Source organism: Sminthopsis crassicaudata, chromosome 4 (genome assembly GCF_048593235.1).
Source record: "Sminthopsis crassicaudata isolate SCR6 chromosome 4, ASM4859323v1, whole genome shotgun sequence".
Taxonomy (NCBI): domain Eukaryota; kingdom Metazoa; phylum Chordata; class Mammalia; order Dasyuromorphia; family Dasyuridae; genus Sminthopsis; species Sminthopsis crassicaudata.
The window spans coordinates 344394954-344420830 of record NC_133620.1 but is presented as its reverse complement, the minus strand read 5'-3'; the positions used below and the strand labels follow the sequence as shown (position 1 = coordinate 344420830).

At 37.6% G+C, this 25877-nt stretch overlaps 1 protein-coding gene across 8 annotated transcripts in view; it reads right to left on the bottom strand.

The window, feature by feature from the left end:
• Window positions 1-539: 539 nt before the first annotated feature.
• The window catches only part of GPATCH8 (G-patch domain containing 8), a 108736-nt gene continuing 83398 nt past the window's right edge, over window positions 540-25877 (bottom strand). For all 8 annotated transcript variants that reach the window (XM_074261099.1, XM_074261095.1, XM_074261094.1 and 5 more), the window contains 3 exons: window positions 21724-21867; window positions 7261-7391; window positions 540-5511 (listed from right to left, as the gene is read on the bottom strand). In XM_074261099.1, the coding sequence (XP_074117200.1) occupies window positions 1644-5511; window positions 7261-7391; window positions 21724-21867 (4143 nt within the window). In that variant the 3' untranslated portion in view covers window positions 540-1643. The remainder of the gene's footprint in view (window positions 5512-7260; window positions 7392-21723; window positions 21868-25877) is intronic.

Below are 25877 nucleotides of genomic sequence, written 5' to 3'. Positions count from 1 at the left end.
ATGCAAGCTTCTCAAAAAGAGAAGAAAAACTGACCCTTGCCTATCTTCTTTCTTTAATCTTTCTATATCAGTTTGGAACCCAAAAGACACTATTAAAAATAAAAAAGTCACAAAGTCTGAAGTACTAAGAAATGTTTTGGGAGTAGAAGTGGAACAATAGATTAATAATGAATGACAAACTGAATGAAATAATTACTCTGGATTATCTCACCCAGATAATAAAATTTCTAGCTTTTTAATTTCCCTACATCTGGTGCCTTAAGGGCCTGCCCCTCTGGAACATGACAACTTAAGCATATCATGTAGTATCCTCATAGACGAATGTCCCCTACAACGCCTCCCATGGCTGCCATCCATTAGCTCTTAGGAGTCCCAGTGTTGAGTGCATGTTTTACTATAGTTACTCAACATTTCTCAGCAAAAAAAAAAACAAAAACAAAACATTAAATGATTTTTCCCTTTTGCTTTTTTTTTTTTTACATTTTATAGTACATAACTTCAAAAATACATGAGCTTGATAAAATATACATGCTTAGTCATTTTGCATCTAGCAGAAAACAAATGTTTTTATTTTATTTTGTTCTCATTTTGCAACCTTTAAAAGTGTCTTAAACTACAGCAAACATATTTACACAAAGCCACCATAACAAGGATCACTTAGAGTTGGCTGTAAAAAATATTATTGCAGTATACTACAAATATGGAACCTTTTTTCTTTTTTTTTTTCATGAGCTACAAAAAGCAGCATTTACGTTTACAGAGTTCAGTGCAATTCTTTACATTAAAAAAAATTCCTATAAATTAAGAAGGAAACAACAACATGACAGAAAAAAAAAAAGAATACACTTTAGACACTCAAGCTCCTCTCTGGGGAAGCATATGGGGATATCCATGTTCCACAACACCCAATTCATGACAATCTTCTTTTCTGGACTATGTAGATGCCTCTTTTAGGGTGAGGGGCAGTAAGGAATGATTTTCTCTGTTTAGGTGAGGAGTGGATCTAACTAAAGTTTGGTGTCCAGGTCCACCTCTTTTCCACCTCATAACTGGGACAATGTCAGGTCACCATGGGATCAATTGCCAAGGAACCCAACCCACGGCAGCAATGCTTTTCAATCAAATGTTACCACTGCCTACTAGGGAAAATTCAGCTTGCCCACAGCACTGCTGACAGGGAATGGAACAGCTGGATTTATAACAAGTGCTCGAGTGACAACCCATTGGATAGAAAGGAGGAAATGCTAGTTGTAAATTTACAAGATAGGGCAGAGGGGCAAAGATCAGGAAGGGAATGGGGGTGTGAAGTGGGGTTGACGAAGTTTCAGTGGGGAGATGCTGCTGCAAAGGAAGTGGGACAACATGTGGAGATGTTCTCTGTATTGAAAATACAAGAGGAGAATAAGGGAGGGAGGAAGAAGAGGGAAGGTGGGAAATGAGAAAGAAAGGAAAAATTCCCTGATTATTAGCCCAATGCAAACCTCATCCTGCAAGCCAAGAGTCATTTCTTTGGCTATGAAAAAAAAACACAAAACCCCACCCCAACTTCCACTTACTGATTCCAATGGCTCAGCCCCCTTCTTAGTAAGAAGTTCAGGTGTCATCACTCCTCTCCCCACTTATCCCTCCCCCTCTGCATCCACTCATGTACCATGGCTAGGTGGATGCTGCAGGTCTTGACCTGAGAAAATGGGGTGCAGTAGTGGGTGGAGGTGGAGAGCAGTGGCAGCTGCTGCAGCAGGGCGTGGGGCTAGAAGTGTGGGATAGAGAGCTGCATGGGGGACTGGGTGAAAGGTAAAAGGCCCTGGATGGATGGCAGAAGCAGGAATGATGTGGATGGGATGGCTGGCAAGAAAGGTAGCAGGATGGCCAGGAATAATTGAGTGAGTGAGGTGAGATAAGGAGATGGGAGTCAGATGGGGCTGGGGAATGTGGTGCACCTGGGCAAGGGGTTGGGGATGGGGATGAGGGTGGATGCCAATGGCAGCAGCGGCAGCAGCAGCATGATGTTGCAGGATGGCATGCTGCACTGTGGTGATGGAAGTGGCTGAGGCTGTGGCAGGCTGCTGAATGTGGATGGGCTGGAGAGCAGGTGTTGCAGGAGCCAGGGCTGCTGAGGCTGGGAAAGCCTTCACTTGCTTGGCCAGAAGCTGCTGTTGGATATGCTGCTGGGCTGCCTGCTGGAGCTTGCTATACTTCTCCATCTCTTCTGGGGTGAAAGTGATGGGCTGACTCTCCAGGGGAGCCAGTGAAGCATCATCAGCCCCATCAGGGGACTCAACACTGGGTTCCCCACTCGGAGGTGCATAGTTGGGGAAGTGCTCCATGTCTGGGACTAAAGGGAGAGCACTGGATTCACTGGGCATGGACTGACTGGCTCCATCCAAGTGCTCCAGGGCATCCCCATCACTGGGCTCAGGGAGGTAGTTGTGGGGCATGACAGGATCCCCAGGATAGCAGTTAGGGAGTGCTGGGGTGTTCAAAGAAGCTGTGGAGTGTTCAGGGGCACTTTCTTCAGGGTTTGGCTCTTCAGGAAGTGGGTCTGATGTGGGCCTTGCTGTGTTCTCTGAAGAGCACTGGTGTCCAAATGAGGCCTCAATGATGCCCAGGGGACCTTCCTCTGTCTCTGACTGTTCTTGCTCATCACCCCGCTCCAGGCCAGACTCTTCACATTTTTTGGTGTTTGGTTTGCGAGTGGCTGGGAGCTTCCCTATCAATGGGAGAACTGACTTATTGCCAAGGGAAGGTGGTAGCTTAGGCCCAAAATAACCCTGTGGAGGATCCTTCAATTTGAGCCCTACCTTGTTTGGGATAACTTCTTCACTTACACTTGGTTTTCTTTCAATCTTCCTTGATTGAATTTTCTCTAATAATAGCTTAGCAGTAACTGAATTCTTATCCTCTGGGCTGCAATCACCATCAGACACCCTTGCTGGGCCAGTGCTATTCTGTGAAGGTGGGTCAGAGCCTTTACTGTCATCCCCTCTGCCATCTTTCTTTCCAGGCCCCTCGGCTCGACTTGACCTATAATAATGTGGGGACTGAGATCGATAGATTTTAGAACGGATGAAATCCCTACGACCTGATCGTCTCTCCTCAGGGCTCTCATGACCTCTGGAACCCTTTCTGGAATCTGACCTCTGGGAAGGGCTGCGGGTGCTGCGGCTACGGTCCCGGCTATAGCTCCGGCTCCTCTGCCAGCTATGGGCTGTAGTGCTCCGGCTTCTCCGCTTGCTTCGGCTGCGACTACAACTGCTGCTTCGACTTCGGCTACGACCCCTGCTCCTGGACCTCGATCGCTCTCTGGTGTGGCTCCGAGACCGACTACGTGACTGGCTACAGCTGAGACTGTAGTCATCTTCTGAGGATGAGTATTTGTGTCGCTTGGATCGATGTTTTGAGCTGGCATAGTCTGAGTCATCCTCTGAGTCATGAGAACGCTTTGAATGCCTTCGTGACCGGTCGCTATAATCACTATAGCTGTCATCTGAATAACTACGTTGCCGGCTGTAGCAGCTCTGGTCTGTTGAAGCATCTGAGCTGCTTGAATAGGACCGCCGGGATGAGCGCCGGGAAGAATGACGCCGGCCAGACCGGGAACAGCTGCGGGAATGCTCACTGCCAGAATCTTCATCATCGTCCTCACTGTCCTGGGATGGGGATTTCTGGTGCTGCCGGCGTGATGAAGCTGCGTCACTTTCCTCATCTCCACTGCTGGGCTGGCTGCTTCTTCGCTTAGTGCCCACTCTTCGCTGGCAGGCAGGTGGAGGTGGGTCGACTCGGTGTTTTTTGCCACCATGATCCTGGGCACTACTGCTGCCGCTGCCCCCCTCCTCCTTCTTGCCGCTATTTCCCTCATCAGTTGGAAGTGCTCTCCTCTGAGAATCTTCTTGTGTCCGCCGCCTTCTTCTGGGGGGAGCAGGGCTGCCACTCCCCGGGGGCTCAGGTTTAGGTCCCCTCTCTGAGTCTGCAGGGGCTGATGATTTATTTTTCTTCCGTTTTCGCTTCTTGCGCTTTTTGGACTTCTCCCCAGACTCAGTTTTAGAGCCTTTGTCTTCTGGATCATCTTTGTGTTTTCGTTTATGTTTGCTGGATTTTTTGTGCTTTTTCTTCTTCTTCTGTCGGCGAGACTTGGCAGCTCGCTCTTTCCTACTGGGAAGGCTCTTGCCTTTGTCCTCCACATCTTCCCCACGGCTCTCCCCAGGTTCCTGCCTATGAAGGCTACTACACACTGACCCTGAGGGCACAGCATCTGTTTTCTCCCCTGAACTATGACCTGCATTCCCTCCATCTTTGTTCTTATTTGCATCTGCAAGATCAGAACACTGAAAATGTTCCTTCGAGGGGCCTCCCAGATCCTTTGGTTTTTCTATCCCTTTTGTTCTGGAATCTTTATTTCTCGACAACTTAAAATCAAAGTACAGAGGGTTACAGCTATATGAAATGGAGGGTGCTGTCTTGGTGAAAATGAGCAGTTCTGATGGCCACTGGAGGGCAGTGCTTTCATCTTTGCTCAAAACTGGAAAGAAAGGGCCAGTGGGGTGTTTCGGGCCCTCTGGGCCTTCTTTCCTTGCTGGGGTAGTTTGGGCAGCTTCTTTAAAAGGGATAGACTCAAGGATTTGATTTTCTATAAGCTGCGGACTTTCTCCACTATGGTCACCGGCATCTACTTGGCCCTCTTTTGCTTCAGTCTTGCCTCTAAGCTCTGTAGACTCAGTCACATTTGGCTCTTTCTGTTGCACAGGGTTTTCCATCATCATCTTTTCTGCTCCTTGGCTCAATGCTAGCTTATTGCAGCTCTTAAGCTTGGGAGAACTGGTTTTTTTGCTTTCAGGGATACTCTTTAGGTGTGTGTTCTGATCTGTTTCCATTTGTTCACTGGCTCGCATGAAGAGAAGGAAAGGAAAGTTGGGCTTCACTTTGCAATGAGCTGGAGGGATATAGTGGTAATATTCAGGCTCTGAGGCTCCAGAACCATCTTCTCGTTTCATTTTTTTAAGTTTGGATAGTGTAGAGGCAAGCGACCCACTATCTTTTTCATGTGCATCTTCATCTTCCTTTTTCCCTTCAGGGTTACTGCTACCATCAGAGTCTCCCACTTTCTGCAATGCTCCTGGGTCAGAGCCTTTCTCATCTGCTTTTGTGCCGTCTTCAGAGCTACCTTCCTCAGCATGATCCTTGAAAACAGATGCTATTGATTCGAGTTTGACAGGGGCTTTTTTGGCAAAAGAAAATGAGACCCCTAATTTCTGCAAGGGCGTCCCCAAATTATTCTTGATGCCAAAGCTGATGGCCTGAGGGGCCAAAACAGGAGCTTGTCCCAGACTAGCAGTGCTGCTAGGTTGTACTGAAATGAATGGGCCACCTTTGTCCGTGGTGAATTCAGTGCTCAGGCCAGAAACAGCAGAAGCTCCTATGCTACTACTGGCAGTTGATTCATCCTTGTCATCTTCTCCTTCTTCATCTACAGCCACTGTGGTTGGTCTGAACATAGGGCCACTTCCAAGGGCACTGCCCAGTGAGTTGGAAAAAGGAAAGGTGAGTTATTAGGGATACACTTCACAAGTTTCACAAACTACTTACTATCTTTTACTTTGGCTTTATTATCTTTTTCTTTCACTGGCCTTTGTTCATCCACTAGCAGAAAAAGAACCATGTAGGTAATAGAACATATCTTCCTGAGTTCACTGTAATAAGAATTTCCTCAAAAGAGGCTGTGAAAATCTCATTCCACTAATTTTGTTTTCATCTCTGACAGTGTAAAAATACAGATTTTCACAGGTTATGCTCCCGATCTTTTCCCATGGAACATCATCTTATTCTTTGGTAGGATGTCAATGGTTTTCCAAGTTTTATCAAAAACTAGCCCTCATTTCATTCAAAGAGGTAGTGGTAGAGATAATATATCAGAACTCTTAGAATAAGGAATCCCATCTTATTTCTTCCTGCTCCTTTAACAACAACAACAACAACAAAAAAGTCTTTAAGAGTTTTACCTGTATCACGACTAAGGATGTTATTAGCCCTCCTTGCATACTATACCTAATCTCTTAAGATGGTCTCTTTTAAGATTTGCTTGGTATTCAATAAATAATGCTGAAAAGCATGACCATGAAGGAACATGCCACTTGCCAAAAGACAACTAATCATTATCTTCTTTGTAGTTTTTATATCAAAAAGCTTGTAGAGTACAGGGGCATTCACTACAAATTATTAAAGCACATAATATAAACGAAAGGGAGATTTATTTATTTTTTGCTCTGACCTTTCCATGTTACTCAAATTCCCATGCTATTTAAGTCTCAAGAATTCATGTATTCCAACATCTATGTTAGCTCCAAAGCTTGCTCTAAAGTTCTATTTGCAAGTGCTAAGACACTCTCCAGAAAGGACTGAAGCTTTTGGGGAAAATGGGAAGCTCCAAACTATATTAGGAAAAAATAAAAACTGGAGAACAATTAAGATCTTACAAAGGTGGCTTGGCACAATGCTTCTAAGCAAAAACAAAACAAAAACAAAAAACATAACCTCAAAGTTGGAATCATCTCACTATAATGAATTTAGAATAAGAACTCCAGCAATACTCCCTGGAGAAATAAATGTATGTGGTTCCCTAAGGAACCACCAGAGAAGTGAGTAAGGTTTGATGTGATTTAAAGATAATTTAACTCAATATTGTTTCAAGATCTCATAAAACAGACTCTCTTCAAAATTCCTCTTAAGGCTTTTTCCTTCTTTAAGCATTAGGACCTAAAATGCATGTCAGAAATACTCTTTGAGCTAATAAAATGACAAAATAGACACAATACTAAATGATTAAATCAGGAGAGGAAGTCCATTTCAAGAATAGAAATCGCATTTTCTATTTCTTTAGTAACCTCTTCCTCTATAATAATCCCATACTTAATGGGATTGCCTGTCATCGGGGGGAGGGAGGGGGGGTAATTTGGAAAAATGAATACAAAAAAAAAAAAAAAAAAAAAAAAAAAATCCCATACTTAGTATGGCATATATGTTTAAAAAAAGCTTCACTTTGTCCCTCAGTTTCTCCATCAATAAAATGAAGAAAAAAAATAATTTTTTGTCTCACTCATGAGGGGAGGAGGGGAAGAACAGATTCAGACCTAGTCATCCCTCCCTATTCCTATCCTATCTAATATCTCCTCACCTTTTTTAACAGATGAAAGAGAATAAGTTCAAGAAAATGTTTAAGATATTGAAACTGTTATTAAGTCCAGGCTCTCTGGGAGAGGGACTCACCATTCGGCTTGCTTTCTCTGCTCTGCCAATTCATGCAGTCGTCGCAGAGCTTTCTCTTGCTTCTTCTCATCTTTCCTTGATCTTGAGGAGACATTACGAGCAAACTCTCTCTGCTTGAGATCTTTCAATCTCTGTGGTAACAGAAAGCAAGGAAAGAGTAGGTAGAGAGGATTAGAAGTCTGGGAAATAAGAAGCTGGGATTCCAGAAACTCCACCCCCAACCAATGGTTATTGAGCTAAGGCTGAGAGTCTCTTGGTCCCCAAGAACACATTACAATACTTTCCGAAATTCATTGTAAATAATAGTTGATCAAATTTGGCAGTGCCATTGATGTATCTGCATTTATAATCAGGGCAGTTATTTACAATATTGCATAATAAAATGTTGATTTCAAAAGCAACAAGCAAATCTCAGAACATTGAAAGTAAAGGGACTGTTTAATTGTCTGCTCTTTTAGAGTATAAAAATATTTGACAAACAGAGCATAACAGAAGTCTTAATAACATAGCCAAAGAGAACAGAAAGGGATTAGCTAGTGCAGAAAATTACCCAAGTATAAGATCTTGAAAAGCAATGTACAGATTACATGGGGAACAAGTTTCTGAGACAGAGCTCATGACTACAAAATACAATTCATTTTATCAGAAAAAAAGTGCTGCCCCATCTTTCTAGTTTGAACAGACTTTTCCTGCTTATTTAATTAATGAAGTCTCAGGAGAGGTCTTCCCAGTACTAGCATGAATACAGCTTAACAACCTGACCACTTTCTCTCAGTCAGTCTGCTGAAAACAGACAGCAATTTGTGTAGTTTTTCATTCTTAGAAGGCCCTGAGAGGAAGCTCCAGGGGCAGGGAAGTGTGTGTGGGGGACAGAGATAAGTCAAAGAAGTTTGTCAATGGTCACATTATTTTGAATATAGCAACTTGTTAGAATGGAGGAAGCTTATTTCCAGGAGATTATCATGTAGTTTTCCAAAACTATTTTTAAATGGTGCCATGACACATCATCATCAATATTCAAAAGGGACAGAACCCAGATATTTTCAATATGCTAGATAATAGGAAAAACAAAAAATTAACAAACATATCAGTCTTACAACAACATTGGAAAAGGGAGTTTGACCCAATATAAAGTGGACATTGCTTTGTGAAAAAGATGAAGTTTGACAGACAGAGGAATTCTCTTACCTAATATTGATGAAATGTGATTGAATTGTTACTGAATTGGAAAGGAAGGGGGAAAGAGTGGAAAAGACACACAAAAAAGATACAGCTAAAGACACTAGTAGAAAAACTCACTCTTGTGATCTGGGCTCCCAAATTAGAAGGATTTGCTTTCAATACATCAGCTGAAAATGTCACATCACAAAGAAAAAAAAAGGAAAAAATAAAACAAGAGTGGAAGAGAAAAAAATAAAAGCAAGCATTACTACACAGGCTCTCTCAGTGAATCTGTAAGCTATTATAGTGAACACAGAAGGATGGACCCATCATCTCTAATACAGTGGGGGTGAGGGTAAGACCAAGCACCTAAACAACATGCACACCCAACACATGCACACATACAAAACACTGACTAAAAATCCCACCCTGAGTAACGAGACTAGCTGTGCTTTTTTTCAATAGAAAATTAAGAATGCACATTGCTGCCTCAAGTAGTCAGCCTTGGTTTGTTTTTTTGTTTTTGTTTTTAAATCATCTTTGTTTATAGGAAGTTCAAGCCATCAACAAATGGGAAAATAATTTCACAGCTGGCTGCCAAAATTTTGAACTTTTTACTCCATTTTAAGGTAACTGTTGTGAATTGTGACCAACTATTTTCAATAAAGACAAATAATAATTTCCTCTCTTTAATAGTATTAAGACAAAGTGACAGGGTAGGAGCAGTAGGATGTTTATGTAACTGTTTCAAGCCCCTAAACTTAATTTTTAACTTTTTCTCTTCTTCAGACATGCGACTGATTCTCTAGCTATGGATTTAAAGGGGAACTATTCTCTTCCATGTAGCATTTTCCTTGTGACCACACAGAACTTAAAACAGTTCCTCTATTCAGTCACTTCTTTTACTATCTTTCACATTTTTCCTCTTTGGGAAGACATTTCCTGACTTCAGATATGATGCTTCTGAAAAAAGCCATACAATATTAGTAATTAACAGCCTCTGGGGATTTAATTTCTCTAAGTTCTTCATTCCTAGATGTGTTCAAACTGTCCAATGGAACCATGTCTATTGTGTGTAGTCAAGAGAAGTCTGATTATAACAATAGTTCTGAAAGGGATGGAGGGGGAGAAAAAGAGAAGAGGTGAAGAGAGGAAGATAGAAACATATGATACAAATATAATTCCATGCCTGGGAGCATCAAAGACTAAAGAAGCAAACTTGACATTTTGTACTATGGTATCATTTAACTAAGCATAGCTTTAAGAGGTGACAATCAATGCTCTGTAAGAAATGACCAGCAGGAGGAATACAGAGAGGCTTGGAGAGACTTAAATCAACTGTTGCTGAGTGAAATGAGCAGAACCAGAAAATCACTATACACTTCAACAACAATACTGTATGAGGATGTATTCTGATGGAAGTGGAAATCTTCAACATAAAGAAGATCCAACTCACTTCCAGTTGATCAATGATGGACAGAAATAACTATACCCAGAGAAGGAACACTGGGAAGCGAATGTAAATTGTTAGCACTTCTGTCTATCTACCCTGGTTACTTATACCTTCGGAAGCTAATAATTAATGTGCAACAAGAAAATGGTATTTATACACAAATATTGTATCTAGGTTATATTGTAACACATGTAAAATGTATGGGATTACCTGCCATCAGGGGGAGGGAGTGGAGGGAGGGAGGGGATAATTTGGAAAAATGAATAAAAAAAAAAAAAAGAGGTGACAATCAACTTATTAGGAGGCAAAATCTTTATTTGGGACTAGAAGTTTAAAAATGCATTTTTCAAATTCAAAAACTAGACTAAATAGTCTATCACTCAGGTCAATGTGAGTAGTACTGTGAAAAGAGTAAACAGTAGCAGAGAAATTTAGCTTCTTCATTTAACCAACTTTCTGAATTTTATGTATAGATAGTTCCTAATTCAGCAATGGCCTCTTAAGAGTTCTCTTTATAGATGATTAACTTTCAACACAAAATTTTGAAGATTTGGTATCGAAATCTTCTCAAGTTAGTTATAAATGGATGATTAAAATAACAGAAATGTTTAAGCTACAATCCTTCTCTTAGAAGTTAGCTGTTAGTCATACTCTACAATGCTTAAAAATAATAGCCTACATTTCCAATCTTTAAAATCAGAGCTGAGGCCTTATATGTGAAATTGGAGAGGCCAGTTTCACTCTAATCCTAATAAAGTCTATGTTGAGACTTACCTATACCTAGAGTTTTCCTTTCTTTTCCCCTCAACATGAAGTTCAAAATAACTTCAAGATGTGGATGTTCTGAAGACAATAGGAAAAAGGAGAAACAGGACTACAGACTATTAAATTCTCAAGAAAATGTCAGAGAGTGGATGACTCTTTGTGGGTCTTTAAAAAGCAAATACATCATTATCTAGAAAGATTTAAATGCAAATCTATTCAAAATTCATCTGAATCCACCTTTATTTTCACATGGTCTATTATTTACAAAACATCAACATTAATGTTTTTTCAAAAAAGTTCAATGTATTTTATTATATTTCAGGTAAGACTGATGTGAAATGATACCTACACCACCCTGTCCCAATGTCCCAAAGGAAATAGTACAATGTCCTACAATGAAAAAAGAATCATTCAGTTCTCTCTCTCTCTCTCTCTCTCTCTCTCTCTCTCTCTCTCTCTCTCTCTCTCTCTCTCTCTCTCTAGTTGGTGGGGAAGGTTCATTTGTAAAGAAAACAAACCCAATGGAAACAAATGGAAAGCATATGCATTCCCAATTCTTTCTACTACAGGACCAGAAGGGGTATAATGGCAACAATTAGGACCTCAAACATGATCTGAAGAAATACCATCATTGGTAAAATAAAGGAGCTTTATTGCCATCAAGGTACAAACCTGAATTCAGTCAATGGGATTTTCAATAGCTGCCTATGGCTTCACTCCATAAGGCAATTTAGAATTGCTTCTTAATTAAGACTGTAAACATGCATAACTGTGATTTCTACATTCTTCCTATTGGAAGTCCAAATTATATGATAGAACTGACTCTTAGGGAAGGTCAAAGGAATAGCAGCCAACTTATCTACTCAGAAAAGAGAAATAAGTCATACTGGAGAGGTGACAAAAATAACAGATGTGGCTTCAATCTACAGCAATCTGCTAGGAAGGACTAATTTATTTTTATATCACTCATAAGGATTCAACTTAAGAATACTGGTTGAAATATAATTTACTCTCTCAAAATAGTATCTGTGCTTATAACTGACTCCAAAGTAACATTATCTCAAACTCTAATACACTTCTAAAAATTCTTCCTGAGATTATTTATACATTTGCTTGTTTTAAAAAATATGTATTTTTAAGGCACCTTGTTATTAAAATGCACTAAACTATACCACATTATTACTGGCCAAAACACATTTTGCTTCGAGAGATTATTTCCCACTTGAACATTATATGAAGCATCTGATAATTTGGGTTTTTTTTTTTTTTTTGACAAATCAACAATTTATTTCTAAGATGTACAAATCCAATGTCAAATGGAAGGAGCTTCTGAAAAAAAAGATATGGTCCAGTTCCAATCAAATGGCTATAGGAATTCAGATTTATTTATTCAACTAGATTTAATTCTCCTTTTATAGAGGAGGAGATCCTCATCAATCCCGTCACTTTTCATCAACGTGATTAAAGCTCTTTTGTGCTATTCTCAGCAACCAATCAGAATCTAAGATAGAAGTCAGAGAGAAAATACTGTATTAATATAAGAAAATCTCATATGTATACAAATGTGGGATCTCGTCCCCTACTACACTGCTTGATATTCAACAATACTGATTAAAATCTTGGCTTCTATTATTTCTTTTTAACAGTATGTATAACTGAGGGTACAAGAATTTTTTACCTCCCTGAGCAAAAATTTTCTGAGCTCAGACATATATATATTCAGGTGGGAAAAACAATGGGACCAGGGTCCCCAGGCAATTCTTCTTATTCAACATTTATTAAGTGCTCATCACATGTCAAGCACTGAAGGTATAAGGACAAAAATTATTTCTTGCCCTGAAGGGTTTGCATTCTACTGGGGAATATGCAACACAAATTAGATCGGGAAACCAAATAGATCCTAAGTTTAGAATGGAAACATGATGATGGACTTTAATAAATTTCTTATTGAATTGAGACTTACAACATCCTCCTAAGGTAGGTTTTACAAGATTTTATCACCATTTTACCAAAGAAACTGACATTTAGGTTATTAAATAATTTTCTTGTGGCCATGAAAGTAATCTGGAATCTGAACTCAGCTCTGTCTAATGCCAGGTCCAGCACTCTATCCACTATATTATACTGTCTCTCATGCCCCCTAGAATTTTAGAAGCACAGATTTTAATGCGCTCAGAGAAAGGATAAATAGGTTATACAGGAGAAGTTAGCTCAGGAAAGATGGGAAACTCCTGAAAATAAAATTCTCAAGGAACAAAGACTTTCTTAAAAATAATATGGATGTACAAAGCAAAGACTAAAAGACATGTATAAAAGGTAGTATTCTCTGCCAAGGAAAATGCTCTTAGTATTGAAAAGAACTTTTCAAAGTAGTTTTCAAGCAGAGTAGGAAAGATAGAAAGCAAGAACCCAACCATTCTTGATAGATTCAATTTACTAAGGTTAGGTAAACTATAGATGCTGAAAGAACTGATGATGTAATTGTGGAGCCACTGTCAGAGATTTTTGAAAGATTATAAAAAATGGGAAAGGTACTGAAGTAAACCTTCAGTAGAAGAAGGGTTAATGATATCGATTTTCCAATAAGGGAAGAGAATAGATTATGTAGTTTTTAGTAAAAAACTTGACAGAGATGAACCTAATGACTTGATTGATAGAAGTGAAATGGCTTATTGATTAAAGGAACTTGAGGGAGGCCTCTGGTGGAAAGCTCTTGGGATCCATCTGTTTGGCTGTGTTATTTAACACTTTTATCAATGATCTGAATAAACAGACAAAGTTTTCAATTTTCAAATGCTACAAAACTGTGGAAGATATTACCTGGTATTAATAGGTATTTCAAATGATCTTGACAGGCCAGAACACTTAATCAAATCAAATAAAATGAAAACGAGTAAGAATAAATATAAAATCTTTCACATGGGTTTAAAAAGCTAACTTGACAAGTAACAGGCAAGAAAGCATGGCTGTCAGACAGTAAAAATTTTTGGAGATTTTTAAGCAGACTGCAAGCTCAATATAAATTAACAGCGTGATAATGTGATCATAAGTTAAATTTAAAGGTACATAGAATTATGAAGGGGATACTTTTCTTTGACAAGACATCTAGAGCAACTTTTCCCCCTGCTCTAATCCAGGCTCCACATTTTAGGAAGTAAACCAACAATGAATGAGAGGAAAAACATTTATTAAACACTTATCCTTTTTAAAATGTAAATTCTCTCTCTCTCTCTCTCTCTCTCTCTCTCTCTCTCTCTCTCTCTCACACACACACACACACACACACACCCCCCCCCCTCCTCCCTCCCTCCCCAAGTACTGCCATAAACACTGGCTATACAAAAAAGCAGTGACACAGTTACTGCTCTAAGAACCTCATAATCTAATTGTGTATGAAAAAGACAAATACAGAAAAGCTCACTTTCAGGACACATGGAAAAGAATGGAAGTCCAATGGCATTGCCTGTAGGTTTGGATAGCATAGTGGTAAGGCAAGTATTAAAAGGCCTGATGGTCATCTGCCTTACTATGAGGATAATAGTTATTAGTAGTTCACTTTAGAAAGTGAACATCTATGTCTATTAAGTAAGGGGTGGAGACAGGGTTTGAAAGGAACAGAGATTCTAGGTTTCCTTCTGTGGGAGTCAAAGTGCTCAATCAAGAAAGAAAAGTGGATATTGATAGAAAGATTCCTTACTGGCAATGGTCTCCCTTTTCTATATCCTTGCCTCTAAGCAGCCAAGATCAAGTATGAAAATGGGAAAGCATCTAAAAAAGGACAATGAGGAAGTGGCCTTAAGATCATGCCAGATGAGGAATGGATGAGGGAACTATGGATACTGAGGCATTTTGGAGTTTTTCTTGACAAAAATACAGGATTAGTTTGTCATTTCCTTCTCCAGCTCATTTGACAGATGAGGAAAACAGACAAACGGGTTTAAGTGACTTGCCCAGGGTCACACAGTAAGTGTCCCAGGCCAAATTTGAACTCAGGAAGAGGAGTCTTCCTGGCTTCAGTTCTGGAGCTCTATTCACTGTGCAGGCCACCTACTATACAGAAGGGATATGTCTTCAAATAATATGAAATACTATCTTTGCTTTACTCATTAAAAAAGTTAGAACTAAGGGTAATGGATGCAAAATTGCAGAAGCAGAGTAAGGCTTGATGTAAGGAAAAATCTTACATATTAAAAAATGTAACAAGTTGCTCTGGGAAGCAGCAGGTTCTTCCAAAGTATTAGCACACATAATTCCACCACAAGAGGAGGAGGTATTAGATAAAACAGACACAATACAAGGAAACAAATCAAAATACTGAAATAATGTAGTGAGTATAATTGGAATATTAAAATACGTGCTAACTTGACTTTATTAACCAGCAAAATTAAATCTAGACACCATTGAAAGATCAACCAATACTAGTGCTAACACAGGAAAAATTTTTGCTAGAATAATCAGTTTTTCAATATATTTAGCTAATTAATTGCATGTTAATATTAATTTGAATCAAAATATCTGACAGAAGCAAAAAACAAAACAAAACAAAAAAACAAACAGCCAGACCTTACAGCAAAGGTAAAAAGTCAAGATTCCATAAATAAACTTCCTAAAGAAATTGAAGGCAAACAATGCAGAGCTTGGGAGCAGCTTCTGTTCTTAAACTAGTTCATTCATCAGCCCACAAAAGATTCTTCAGGCAGGCTCAGGTTTTCAAGAGAAATTGGCATTGGAAAAGGCTGAGAAGAAGAAATCTATTTTTCTGTTTCCCCAAGGATGTGATGGGCACAGAGGGTATAACATGAAAATAAGGGGGGGGGGAATCCAACCCTAGAAAAGTCATTAAGAATTTATTGATTCACTTACCACATACCATGCAGCTCCAGATAAAGAATGTTATCTCCTGTACAGCTGAGATGCACTCAACTTACTATCTTCAGCTATCTGCCTTAGACTATTAAAATAAAATTATCGTGTACCCACATTTTGACACATGTAATTCCTTCACACTTGCTTTTCATTGTAAAATCTTTTCGTGGAGTGGATTATAAGGGCCAAAATGCCTGTACTTTGCCCTTCTTGCCATTTTATAAATTGATGTAAACATAAATTGATGTTTACAGAAAATAATTGATGACTACAGTCATTTATGACAAACATATAGGCACTCAGTAGCTTAAAGAGTTTAAATGAAATAATATAATTGTCCCCCATCAATGGCAAGTACCCCCCAAATTTCCAAACCCCAACTATCTTTTTTCACCTTGTTGATTCCTTGCCATTCTCTTCTCTCTACTAAGTCACATGGAAAAAGACTTGGAGTTTGTCTTTAAGGATTCATTTAATCTGCTTTACATTCTGTATTTACTGTCCTAACCCTATAAACACTAAATATACAATCTTATACCTGAAATGTGTTTTGAAAGAAGCAGGTATTTTGTTACTGGCAAGCTATTCTGAGTAGAAATCTAATCAGTAAAAAAGATTACTTCAATTTCAGAGTTGCCATCTAGACTATTAAATTCTTATGTGAAGTTCAAAATGGTGATGATATCAACAAAATAAGAACTTCAAGAAGTTAGTAGGTCTATATTGTTCTTGTTCTACATCTGTCACCAATCATAATAGTTTGTAAAATAAAGTATCTACAAATTTTGTTAATAACTAAGAGTTTCTGATTAATGCTGTTCATTTGGAAAAGTTAATTTAAAAAAAAATTGGATTCTCCCCCAACTGAGATTGATGGGAACTTGCTTGAAGAATAGAGATAAGGAATTGTTCAGCAGAGTGGGGAAATACTGAGAAGTACTTTTAGTGGTGTAGAATATGAATATGGAGGCTAATTAAGAAGATGAGTAATTTTAAAGTGAAGTATTGCCACAAAGAGATATCTTCAGACTGAAAAGCAAGGGGATATTTTAAAGTAACAATTCCTAATAAATATGCTTATGTTTGTTTTTAAAAAGATAATGTCCATTGTTGGAAGGGGTGTAAGAAAACTGGGACCCTAATACATTATTAGTGGAGTAGTGAACTGATCCAACCATTTTGGAGAGCAATCTGGAACTATGCTCAAAAAGTTATCAAATTGACCCAGCAGTGTTTCTATTGGGCTTATATCCCAAAGAGATTTTAAACAAGGGAAAGGGTCCCATATGTGCAAAAATGTTTTGTGGCAGCCCTTTTTGTAGTGGAAGAAACTGGAAACTGAATGAATGCTCATCAGTTGGGAAATGGTTGAATAAGTTATGGTATATGAACATTATGGAATATTATTGTTCTATAAGAAACAACCAGCAGGATGATTTCAGAGAGGCCTGAAGAGACTTATATGAACTGATGCTAAATGAATTGAGTAGAACCAGGAGATCATTGTACACAACATCAATATTGTATGACAATCAATTTTGATGAACATGACTCTTTCCAACAATGAGATGATTGGGGCCAGTTCCAATGATCTTGTGATGAAGAGAACCATTTGCACTCAGAGAGAGAACTGTGGGAGCTGAGTGTGCATCACAACATAGCATTTTCTCTTTTTTTGTTGTTTGCTTGTATTTTTTTTTCTCTCATCCCCCCCCATCTGATTTTTCTTGTGCAGCAGGATAAATGTGGAAATAAAGTATAGAATTGAATATGTTTATAATATACTGGATTACTCGCTGTCTAGGGGAGGGTTGAGAGAAGAGAAGGAGAAAAACTTGGAACGCTTTGCAAGGGTGAATGTTGAAAAATATCTGCATATATATATATATATATTTGTATTTGCATCCCTAGATGGGAAAAATGATATCTGTAATTCTTATTTTCTTTTCTTTTATAAAGCTTTTTATTTTCAAAACACATGCATGGATAATTTGATAACATTGACCCTTGCATAGTCTTGTGTTTCAGATCTTCTCCCTTTCCCCACCCCTTCCCCTAGATGGCAAACAATTCAATATATGTTAAACATGTAAAATATATGTTAAATTCACTATGTACAAATATATTTATACAATTCTCTTGCTGTACAAGAGAAATCAGATTAAAAAAAAAAAAAAAAGGAAATGAATAAGAAAACAAAATGCAAGAGAACAACAACAAAAAGAGTGAGAATGTTATGTTGTGATCCACATTCAGTTCCCACAGTCCTCTCTCTGAGTGTAGATGGCTCTCATCACAAGATCATTGGAACTGTCCTCTATCATCTCATTGTTGGAAAGAGTCATGTTCATCAGAATTGATTGTTGTATAATACTGATGTTGCCATGTATAATGACCTCCTGGTTCTGCTCATTTCACTTCACATCAGTTCATGTAAGTCTCTCTAGGCCTCTCTGAAATCATCCTGGTGACGGTTTCTTATAGAACGTAACATCTTATATTCCATAACATTTATATATCACAAGTTACTCAGCCGTTCTGCAACTGGTGGGCATCCATTCAGTTTCCAGTTTCTAGCCACACAAAGAGGGCTTCCACAAACATTTTTGCACATGTGGGTCCCTTTCCCTCCTTTAAGATCTCTTTGGGATATAAGCCCAGTAGAAATATTGCTGGATCAAAGGGTTAGTGCAGTTTCATAACTTTATAAGCATAGTTCCAGACTGCTATCCAGAATGGATGGATCTGTTCACAATTCCACCAATAATGTATCAGTGTCCCAATTTTCCCACATCCCCCCCAACATTCATCATTATCTTTTCCTGTCATCTTAGCCAATCTGAAAAGCATGTAATGGTATCTCAGAGTTGTCTTAATTTACATTTGTCTGATTAATAGTGATTTAGAACACCTTCTCATATGATTAGAAATAGTTTCAATTTCTTCATAGGAAAATTGCCTGTTCACATCCTTTAACCATTTATCAATTGGAGAATGACTTGGATTCTTACATATTTGAGTCAATTCTCTATATATTTTAGAAAATTTTTTTATCAGAACCCTTAAATGTAAAAATTATTTCCCAATTTATTACTTCCCTTCTGATCTTGTCTGCATTAGTTTTGTTTGTAGTTCTCATATATAATGAGAAAAAATTGGGGTAGGACAAGAAAATAGGGATAGAGATAATAGAGATAAACAGTTTCATTTCAATTACAACTGACTTTCTGGCTAGGCAGGTAAAATATGCCAGAATTTAGAGAAGCCAAGAAAGCTTTACTGATTCCTTTAGGATGCTACCAGAACATCATCAGAAAATTCAAGAATGCTTACACACAGCATTATGCTAAAAATAGTTATTGTATCCCTCAAGTTTTTAAATTTGTGAAAGATAAACCATTTACCTTCCGAATCCAATTCTTCCTTTGCAACAACAACAACAACAACAACAACAAAATTCGGTTCTGCACATATATATTGTATCTAGGATATACTATAACATATTTAATATGTATGGGAATGCCTGCCATCTAAGGGAGGGGGAGGGAAAGAGGGGAAAATTCAGAACAGAAGGGAGTACAAGGGATAATGTTGTAAAAAAATTACCTATGCATATGTACTGTCAAAAAATGTTATAATTATAAAATTAATTTTAAAATTTTTTTAAAAAAAGAAAGATAAACCATTTCTCAAAAATTATGCATTTCTCCTTTAAATCACTTAAATGTTAATTAAAATAAAGAGTAGAGGAGAATTTGAGGGCAATATATAAATAAAATGTTCACAATTTTAATAAAAAGTTAATGTTAGCATCATACACTATAAGAGATTTAGACTAGGAGAAACTGATTGTACTGAGACTACCCATTCCAACAAACCACTACCAGGCAATTTAGCTAATATCCCTTTTAATGGTCTTATTAGTTTTCAATGATGAAAACTTGGAAGATGCAAATTAGAGCTACCACCACTTAGCTATGCACATTTACCTACTGGCTCAGATTCACAATTCTGTGTGCCTTCTGGACCATAGGAATAAGGTTTTAATGATGCTAGAACACGTAAAATTTTAAGGGAAAAATTTGAAGGCATGTATTTATGTTGATCAAAGAAAAAAAATAGGCTCCATTTACTATTGGAAAGATTATTTATCTGGGATGTACTAACATTAAAATTTCTTGAGAAAATTCAAAATGCTGTGAGAGAGCTAAAGAAAACAAGTTATAGCACAACTCCACAATTTTTTTGTTTTATATGTTTTTAATGTTGCTACTTCCTGATTCAAACCTTTATAAAATATCAGTTCAAAGTGTAAGCATTTCAGTAAAAGAAAGATTAGCATTGTTTAAGTAGCAGAATAAAAAGAAATAACTTCTTACAGTATACCTGATAGCATGAAATGCCAAAGTGAGTCATAAAGAGGGTAAATAAAACATATACATCTATTTATTAACTAACTGTTCTAGATTAGCCCAGAGGGTTGATAAACTGCATTTTTTCATAGTTATTTTTCTAGTATAAAATGGGAGTGGGCTAGGTACCTTGTTCTAGAATACCTATACTTTTTTTTTTTTTTTTTTTTTTTAAAGTTCGCTCTTTTGGGAGATGGGAAAGGGGAAGAGAAGAGGGCAATCAGCGTTAAATGTCTTATCTAGAATAACACAGTAGTGTCAAGTGTCCAAGTGCACATTGGAAGTCTGATCCTCCTGACTCTAAGGCCAATGGCTCTATCCACTATACCACCTACCTGCGCCTTAGATAGTCTTGTGATATTTTAGTTTTTTCCTGCTATTTATATTATGACATAGAGCCTCTTAAATGGAAAAATATATTCTTAAAATTGTAAAATCTATTAAGTGGTAAAACAATAAGAAACAACTGAAGATTATTTTCCCCTTCCAATGATTTAGATTACAATTAATGAAATGGTGAATCTGAAAATAACTAGATGAGTATTAGCATTTATTATTACATACCTCATCTTTTCCTCTGTGAAAGTTAATTTGGAAGAGATGTGAACTGCATACACCATTGCTCAAGAATTAATTCCCCTAACTTCTTCAAATAATGTCATATTGACAGTATGTTCAAAGCAATGACCAAAAAAGTTAAGTTCAAAAGGTGTTTATGAACAAATAAGTATTTTTTAAAAAATAATCTGGTTAAATTCACTGTGGGTGAAACATCAAGCATAGTCTATAGATGACCAAATCCATGTTTATTAAATCACAGCTAAAAACCCCAACAACTAACCAACCAAACAACAACAACCAAAAAACTCTACACATACCATGTAGGCAAATCAACCCATCTCTTCCTAAAACTAAAATTTCAAGTCATAACTTGCCTTTTAAAATTTTCATGATCTTTTACGGCTAAAAGAGCAATAAGAATGAAATTTCACCAATCCCAAAATCAAATGTTAAACAAGTGCAACTTTTTAAAAAAGTTCATAAATCTTACAAATTTAACGAGCTCTATAATTAAGAACTGAACTCTCTGCCATCATATTCTGACAAAATCATCCTTTATCCAGACAGAACCTTGCTGTGGGATTGAAGGCTTGTGTCCCCCTTTCAAAGTTTCATCAAGGGAAATCACTATTTTCTTCTTTAACCTCCTGCTTTCTACATGAGGCAGAAAGATATCCCCAAGTTTCTTTTCCATGCTAATTAAAAAAAGATGGTTAAGGTATCTTAAAATATCCTTTTACAAAGACACTAACATATTTTGCCATTATTTATTTATTTTTAAAAATAAGGTGGTTAGTTACAACAGGCATTAATTTGTAATTTTCTTGAAAGTATTTATCTAATGAAAACCTTCTAAAAATCTATGAAATTCATAGTCATTCCTTTCACTTCAAATCTGGAGAGAATATAAGTGTCAGGACTGTTTCCATAAGAAAACTACATATAATGTTAGTCAGGCTTCACTACTGGCGAGTAGATATGGATCTTCCATATCCTCCAAATGTTTTTTAAATTTAATTTGAAAATATAGCAGTCAGTACACAAACATGTCAAAAGCTATTTTCGAAATGAATGTGTATAGATGGGAAATCACAGCCAAGAGCATCCAAAAAGGAATCCTAAAATGGAAGGAAATGAAATAGGTGGGTAGGGAAAAGTTCAACTTACAAAAATATAAAACAAGAATGCAGAGAAGGTATTAAACCAGAGACCAATGATTCCTGTAAGCAGTTAACTCTTTCCTACCTGTTTGTGTGCATGATCATAGGAGTTGATATGGTTGTCGAACTCCTGGTGTTTTTGATATTGCTTGTCACAGAGTTCACAGTAAAAGTTAGCTCGAAGGTCTTCTAGGGCTTTGGCAATAGCCTTCTCTTTATCAACATAATCCTATAATAGTAAGAAAAATGAAACCGATTAAACTGAAGTTTAAAAAAAAATCACTTACCTGAAGAGGGTTTTTTCATCAACATTAAAGATCCCAGAAAAACTCATTTAAAGAACAATAATGTGGCATAAAATCCATACAACTGAACCAACAAATATCTTTATATATTGTTATTCAAAGGGATTTGATATGCATACAATGTCAGAGAAGAACATTACAAAAGTCCACAGTTTTAAGAACAGATATTAAGTCCACATAGTTAAAGGATATCCAGCTATAATAATGCATTTGGCTAATAAATACAACTTTTTATTACAAAAGTGAATCTGGCAACCCAACATCACTTCAGAAAAAGTAGCTTATAAAGGGCAGCTAGATGGTACAGTGGATAGAGTGCCAACCTAAAGTCAGGAGGATCTGAGTTCAAATCCAGTCTCAGGCATTTGATACATCCTAGCTATCTGACCCTAGGCAACACATTTAACCCCAATTGCCTCAGGAAAACAAAAAACAACAATAAAAAAATAGCTTACAATTCCAAACCACATTCCAGGAACCTAATTCATATAATCACAAACCAAAGAGGAATCAAATTTTTGCATAGAAGGTGTTCCTATGATGTAAATTACAGGTGACTACAAGGAATCTGTAAAACTGAAGCAGTTTTGAATTCAATACTGCATTTGTACAACATAACGAACATGAGAGGGGGGGGGGGGAAGCAGAGGACATATTGTTGAGGGCAGTAGCCCCTTGGTATTCCTTGTTTGATCTCCAACTTCCTTTGGGACTTGGACCTTTGATACAAGATCTGGTCAAACTAGTTTGGGTTATCTGAGCTGGCTGGGGTTTTACAGCCCCCATTCTAATCTGTTCAGATAGACCAAATGCCAGCAGGAAATTCCTTTTTGGGAAGAGACTTCTGTCTGTCCCCAAAAGATAACAAGAGAATCCTTATCTCTCTCACTCTCAGGAACCTCCTTACATCACTGCATCTGAATGATTGTGCTCTTGTATAAAACAGAGTCCTCAAAAATCTATTCTTTGCAAAATTGGCCTTGTACCATGCAGCCATTTTGCCCACCGGCTCTCCGGTGTTTCCATTCTAATCAATAAAGACTATGTTTCCATACAGCATTAAGTAGCAAATTCCTTTGCTGCCGAACCCGCCCTTGGTGACTTTGGGGAAGGAGAGAGAGAAAAGGAATTGACCCATCTCTGTTTAGACCCTCAGCTTACTCCTCATCAATATGTTCTATTCCTTTCCCATTCTGACACAATATTTAAAATCTCATAAAGAGAAAAAACCACACTGACTTAATGTGACTTACATTTGTAAGTCATACCTTCACTACTCTGATACCTTAAGTTGATAAGAACAAGTCTCAATCACAAAAAAAAAAAAAACACCCCAGAATATGTGTGAAAAAAATGTTTGAATATGTCATTTGAAGAAGACAAATGATGAATCAGAAAAAGACTGTTCCAACTGACTATGGGATTTTATTATGCTTCCCAAATATTATAAACACTGAGTTAGCTAGAATAGGAGGTTTTTCCAGAAACTAGAGCATCTGGCTTCCCAGTAAGGAGGAATTGCTGCAGGAAGCCTCAATTATAGCAAAATTCCTTTCCCAAGAACCTTCCAGTTTTCAAGGGTCTGAAGAATGTTGGGACTTCCCATCCATGTCCTTAAAAATATCTCTGAGAGAAGTCATCCTGTTTCTTGAAAAGACAATTCATAATTATTCAGTAGCTGATCACTAACCAGAGAGTCATCTATATCCCTGGCTTCTGCAACTTCTGCTTTTTCTGGGTTATCTTCCATTCTCTTTTTTTCAAGCAAACAACTGATCACTAACATAAATTTGTTGTTCAATGGTGTCTGATTCTGTGCCTCTGTGCCCCATTTCACATCAATACTGTTCATGGGAGTTTCTTGGCAAGTATATTAAAGTGGTATGATATTTTCTTCTCCAGTGGATTAAACAGAAATTAAATGACTTGCCCCAATTTGAACTTTAAGCCAAATTTGAACTCAGGTCTTCCTGACTCTAGGTGCAGCACTCTATTATGCCAGCTAGCTATCCAATTATATAAGTATGGGGGGAAAAGAGGAAGAGGAAGGATGAACTGTTATTTGACAACACTATAAAAATATTTAACTTAGATAGGGATAAGATACTGTCAATAGTGTAGCGGGCATAGCCCCTTTAAGATTCCTTGTCTGATCTACCTTTGGGACAAGATATTCCTAGGGGAAAAGATCTGTATTGAGCCAGTTTGGGCTGTACCCAGCCCCCAGTTGGTTTGGGTTTTCAGCCCCCTTTGATACAAGATCTGGTCAAACTAGTTTGGGCTTGTACCCCGCCCCCCACTGGATCTGAGCTGGCTTGGATAAAGCCCACCAAAAATCTGGCCTTCAAGGAATTAACCTGAGCTCCACCCATTACTTCTTCAAGCAGATAAAAAAAAAAAAAAAAAAAAAAACCAAAACCCAGAATCATCTTTGGTCAGAGATTTGAAAGATGCCAGCTAAGATGCTTGCATCAGAGATTCTCTGTCCCCGCTGCTTTCGGCGTTTATCTTCCACTATCTAATAATGCCTTTTACTAACCAGACCTTAACCCTGCTTCCAAACCTGGCAATAAACATCTTTTTATCCATCTAGGTTTTCGGCCTGTAAATTTATTTACAGGGGACTCTAGCCGCCACTAGACCTGACTTAACTTTGTATCCTTGCGCCGAATTCTAAGGGGGTTGCAGGGGAGCTCCATGTGACTCCCTGTACCCACTTAATCCTATTGAGGTATATACCTCATTATTAGGTATTTACCTCATGATTTGGTTCAAGTTACCTCATCAAATAGTATCTCCCATCCACATTAAGCACTTAATTAACCTCTTTGATTAAAATTTTCAATAGTTATAACTGTCTTCTCCATACTCAAATTTTCTCATAAAAATACTTTTATATAGATATATACATACACACACATACATACATACATACATACATACATACATACATACAGCAAATGTAAAATATATCAACCACAGATTTGGGACATACATTTCTTGTAATTCTTTGTGAACTTCAGTTTTTCTGACATTTGTTTGGATTCATCTAATTCAAAATTTGTGATAACTGAAAAAAGTAAAAGCTGAAAGTACTCCCCCTGCTGGATTTTTAGGATTTTATTTATAAGGGGAAAACAGCCAAGTTCCCAGGGTAGTTAGGAGAAAGCAGGTTGCAGAGTTAAAGAGTCAGATGTCCTGCACCTAACAATATGCACAACCTCTCAGGATATAAGCAATTCAGACTGTAAGTGGCAAATAAGATGTGGCACCCCAGCAGTAGTAGAGGGCACATCTTCGCTAGGACTTCCCTAGAGAAATCACAGGTGTGAGAAAACAAACAAAACAAAGAAAAACAGAACACCTTAAAATAAGAATCCAAGAAATTTAGAATATTTTTCAAAATGGACTGCACACCCATACCATTCTACATATATTAGAAGATTTATGTTTACATCACTGAACAAGGACTGGGTTTTAATATTAAATTTAGAACTAAATACAACCACGTTGGATGTGTGCCTGCAAGTGAGCTTCCCGGAATACCAACTTCTTCCCTAAGAAGAAAGCCTGCCTTATCCAACAAGCCTGTTAGTTAATAAATATAAGAATGTTAGGTGTACAGGGATTAAGATCCAAATCTGAAACCAGTCTCAGAAACACTATAACTGTGTGACCTGGGGGAAAACTCTTAATTTGTAGGGATGTCAAGTTTCCTAATAACAGCCTCTAGCCCCCAAGGTTGTTCTGGGGTCCAAATGAAATAATTGTTAAATACTCTTGAAAACTTTAATGAACCGTTATTTGTCATTAATGCAAATAATCCTCTTTCTCATATTCCAGGTAATGATAATAGGAGTCATCTTCTTGATGCTTATTTTTTGTGTTCACAGTTATTCAAATTTTTGGCATTTAACAGGTGCTTAATTAATGC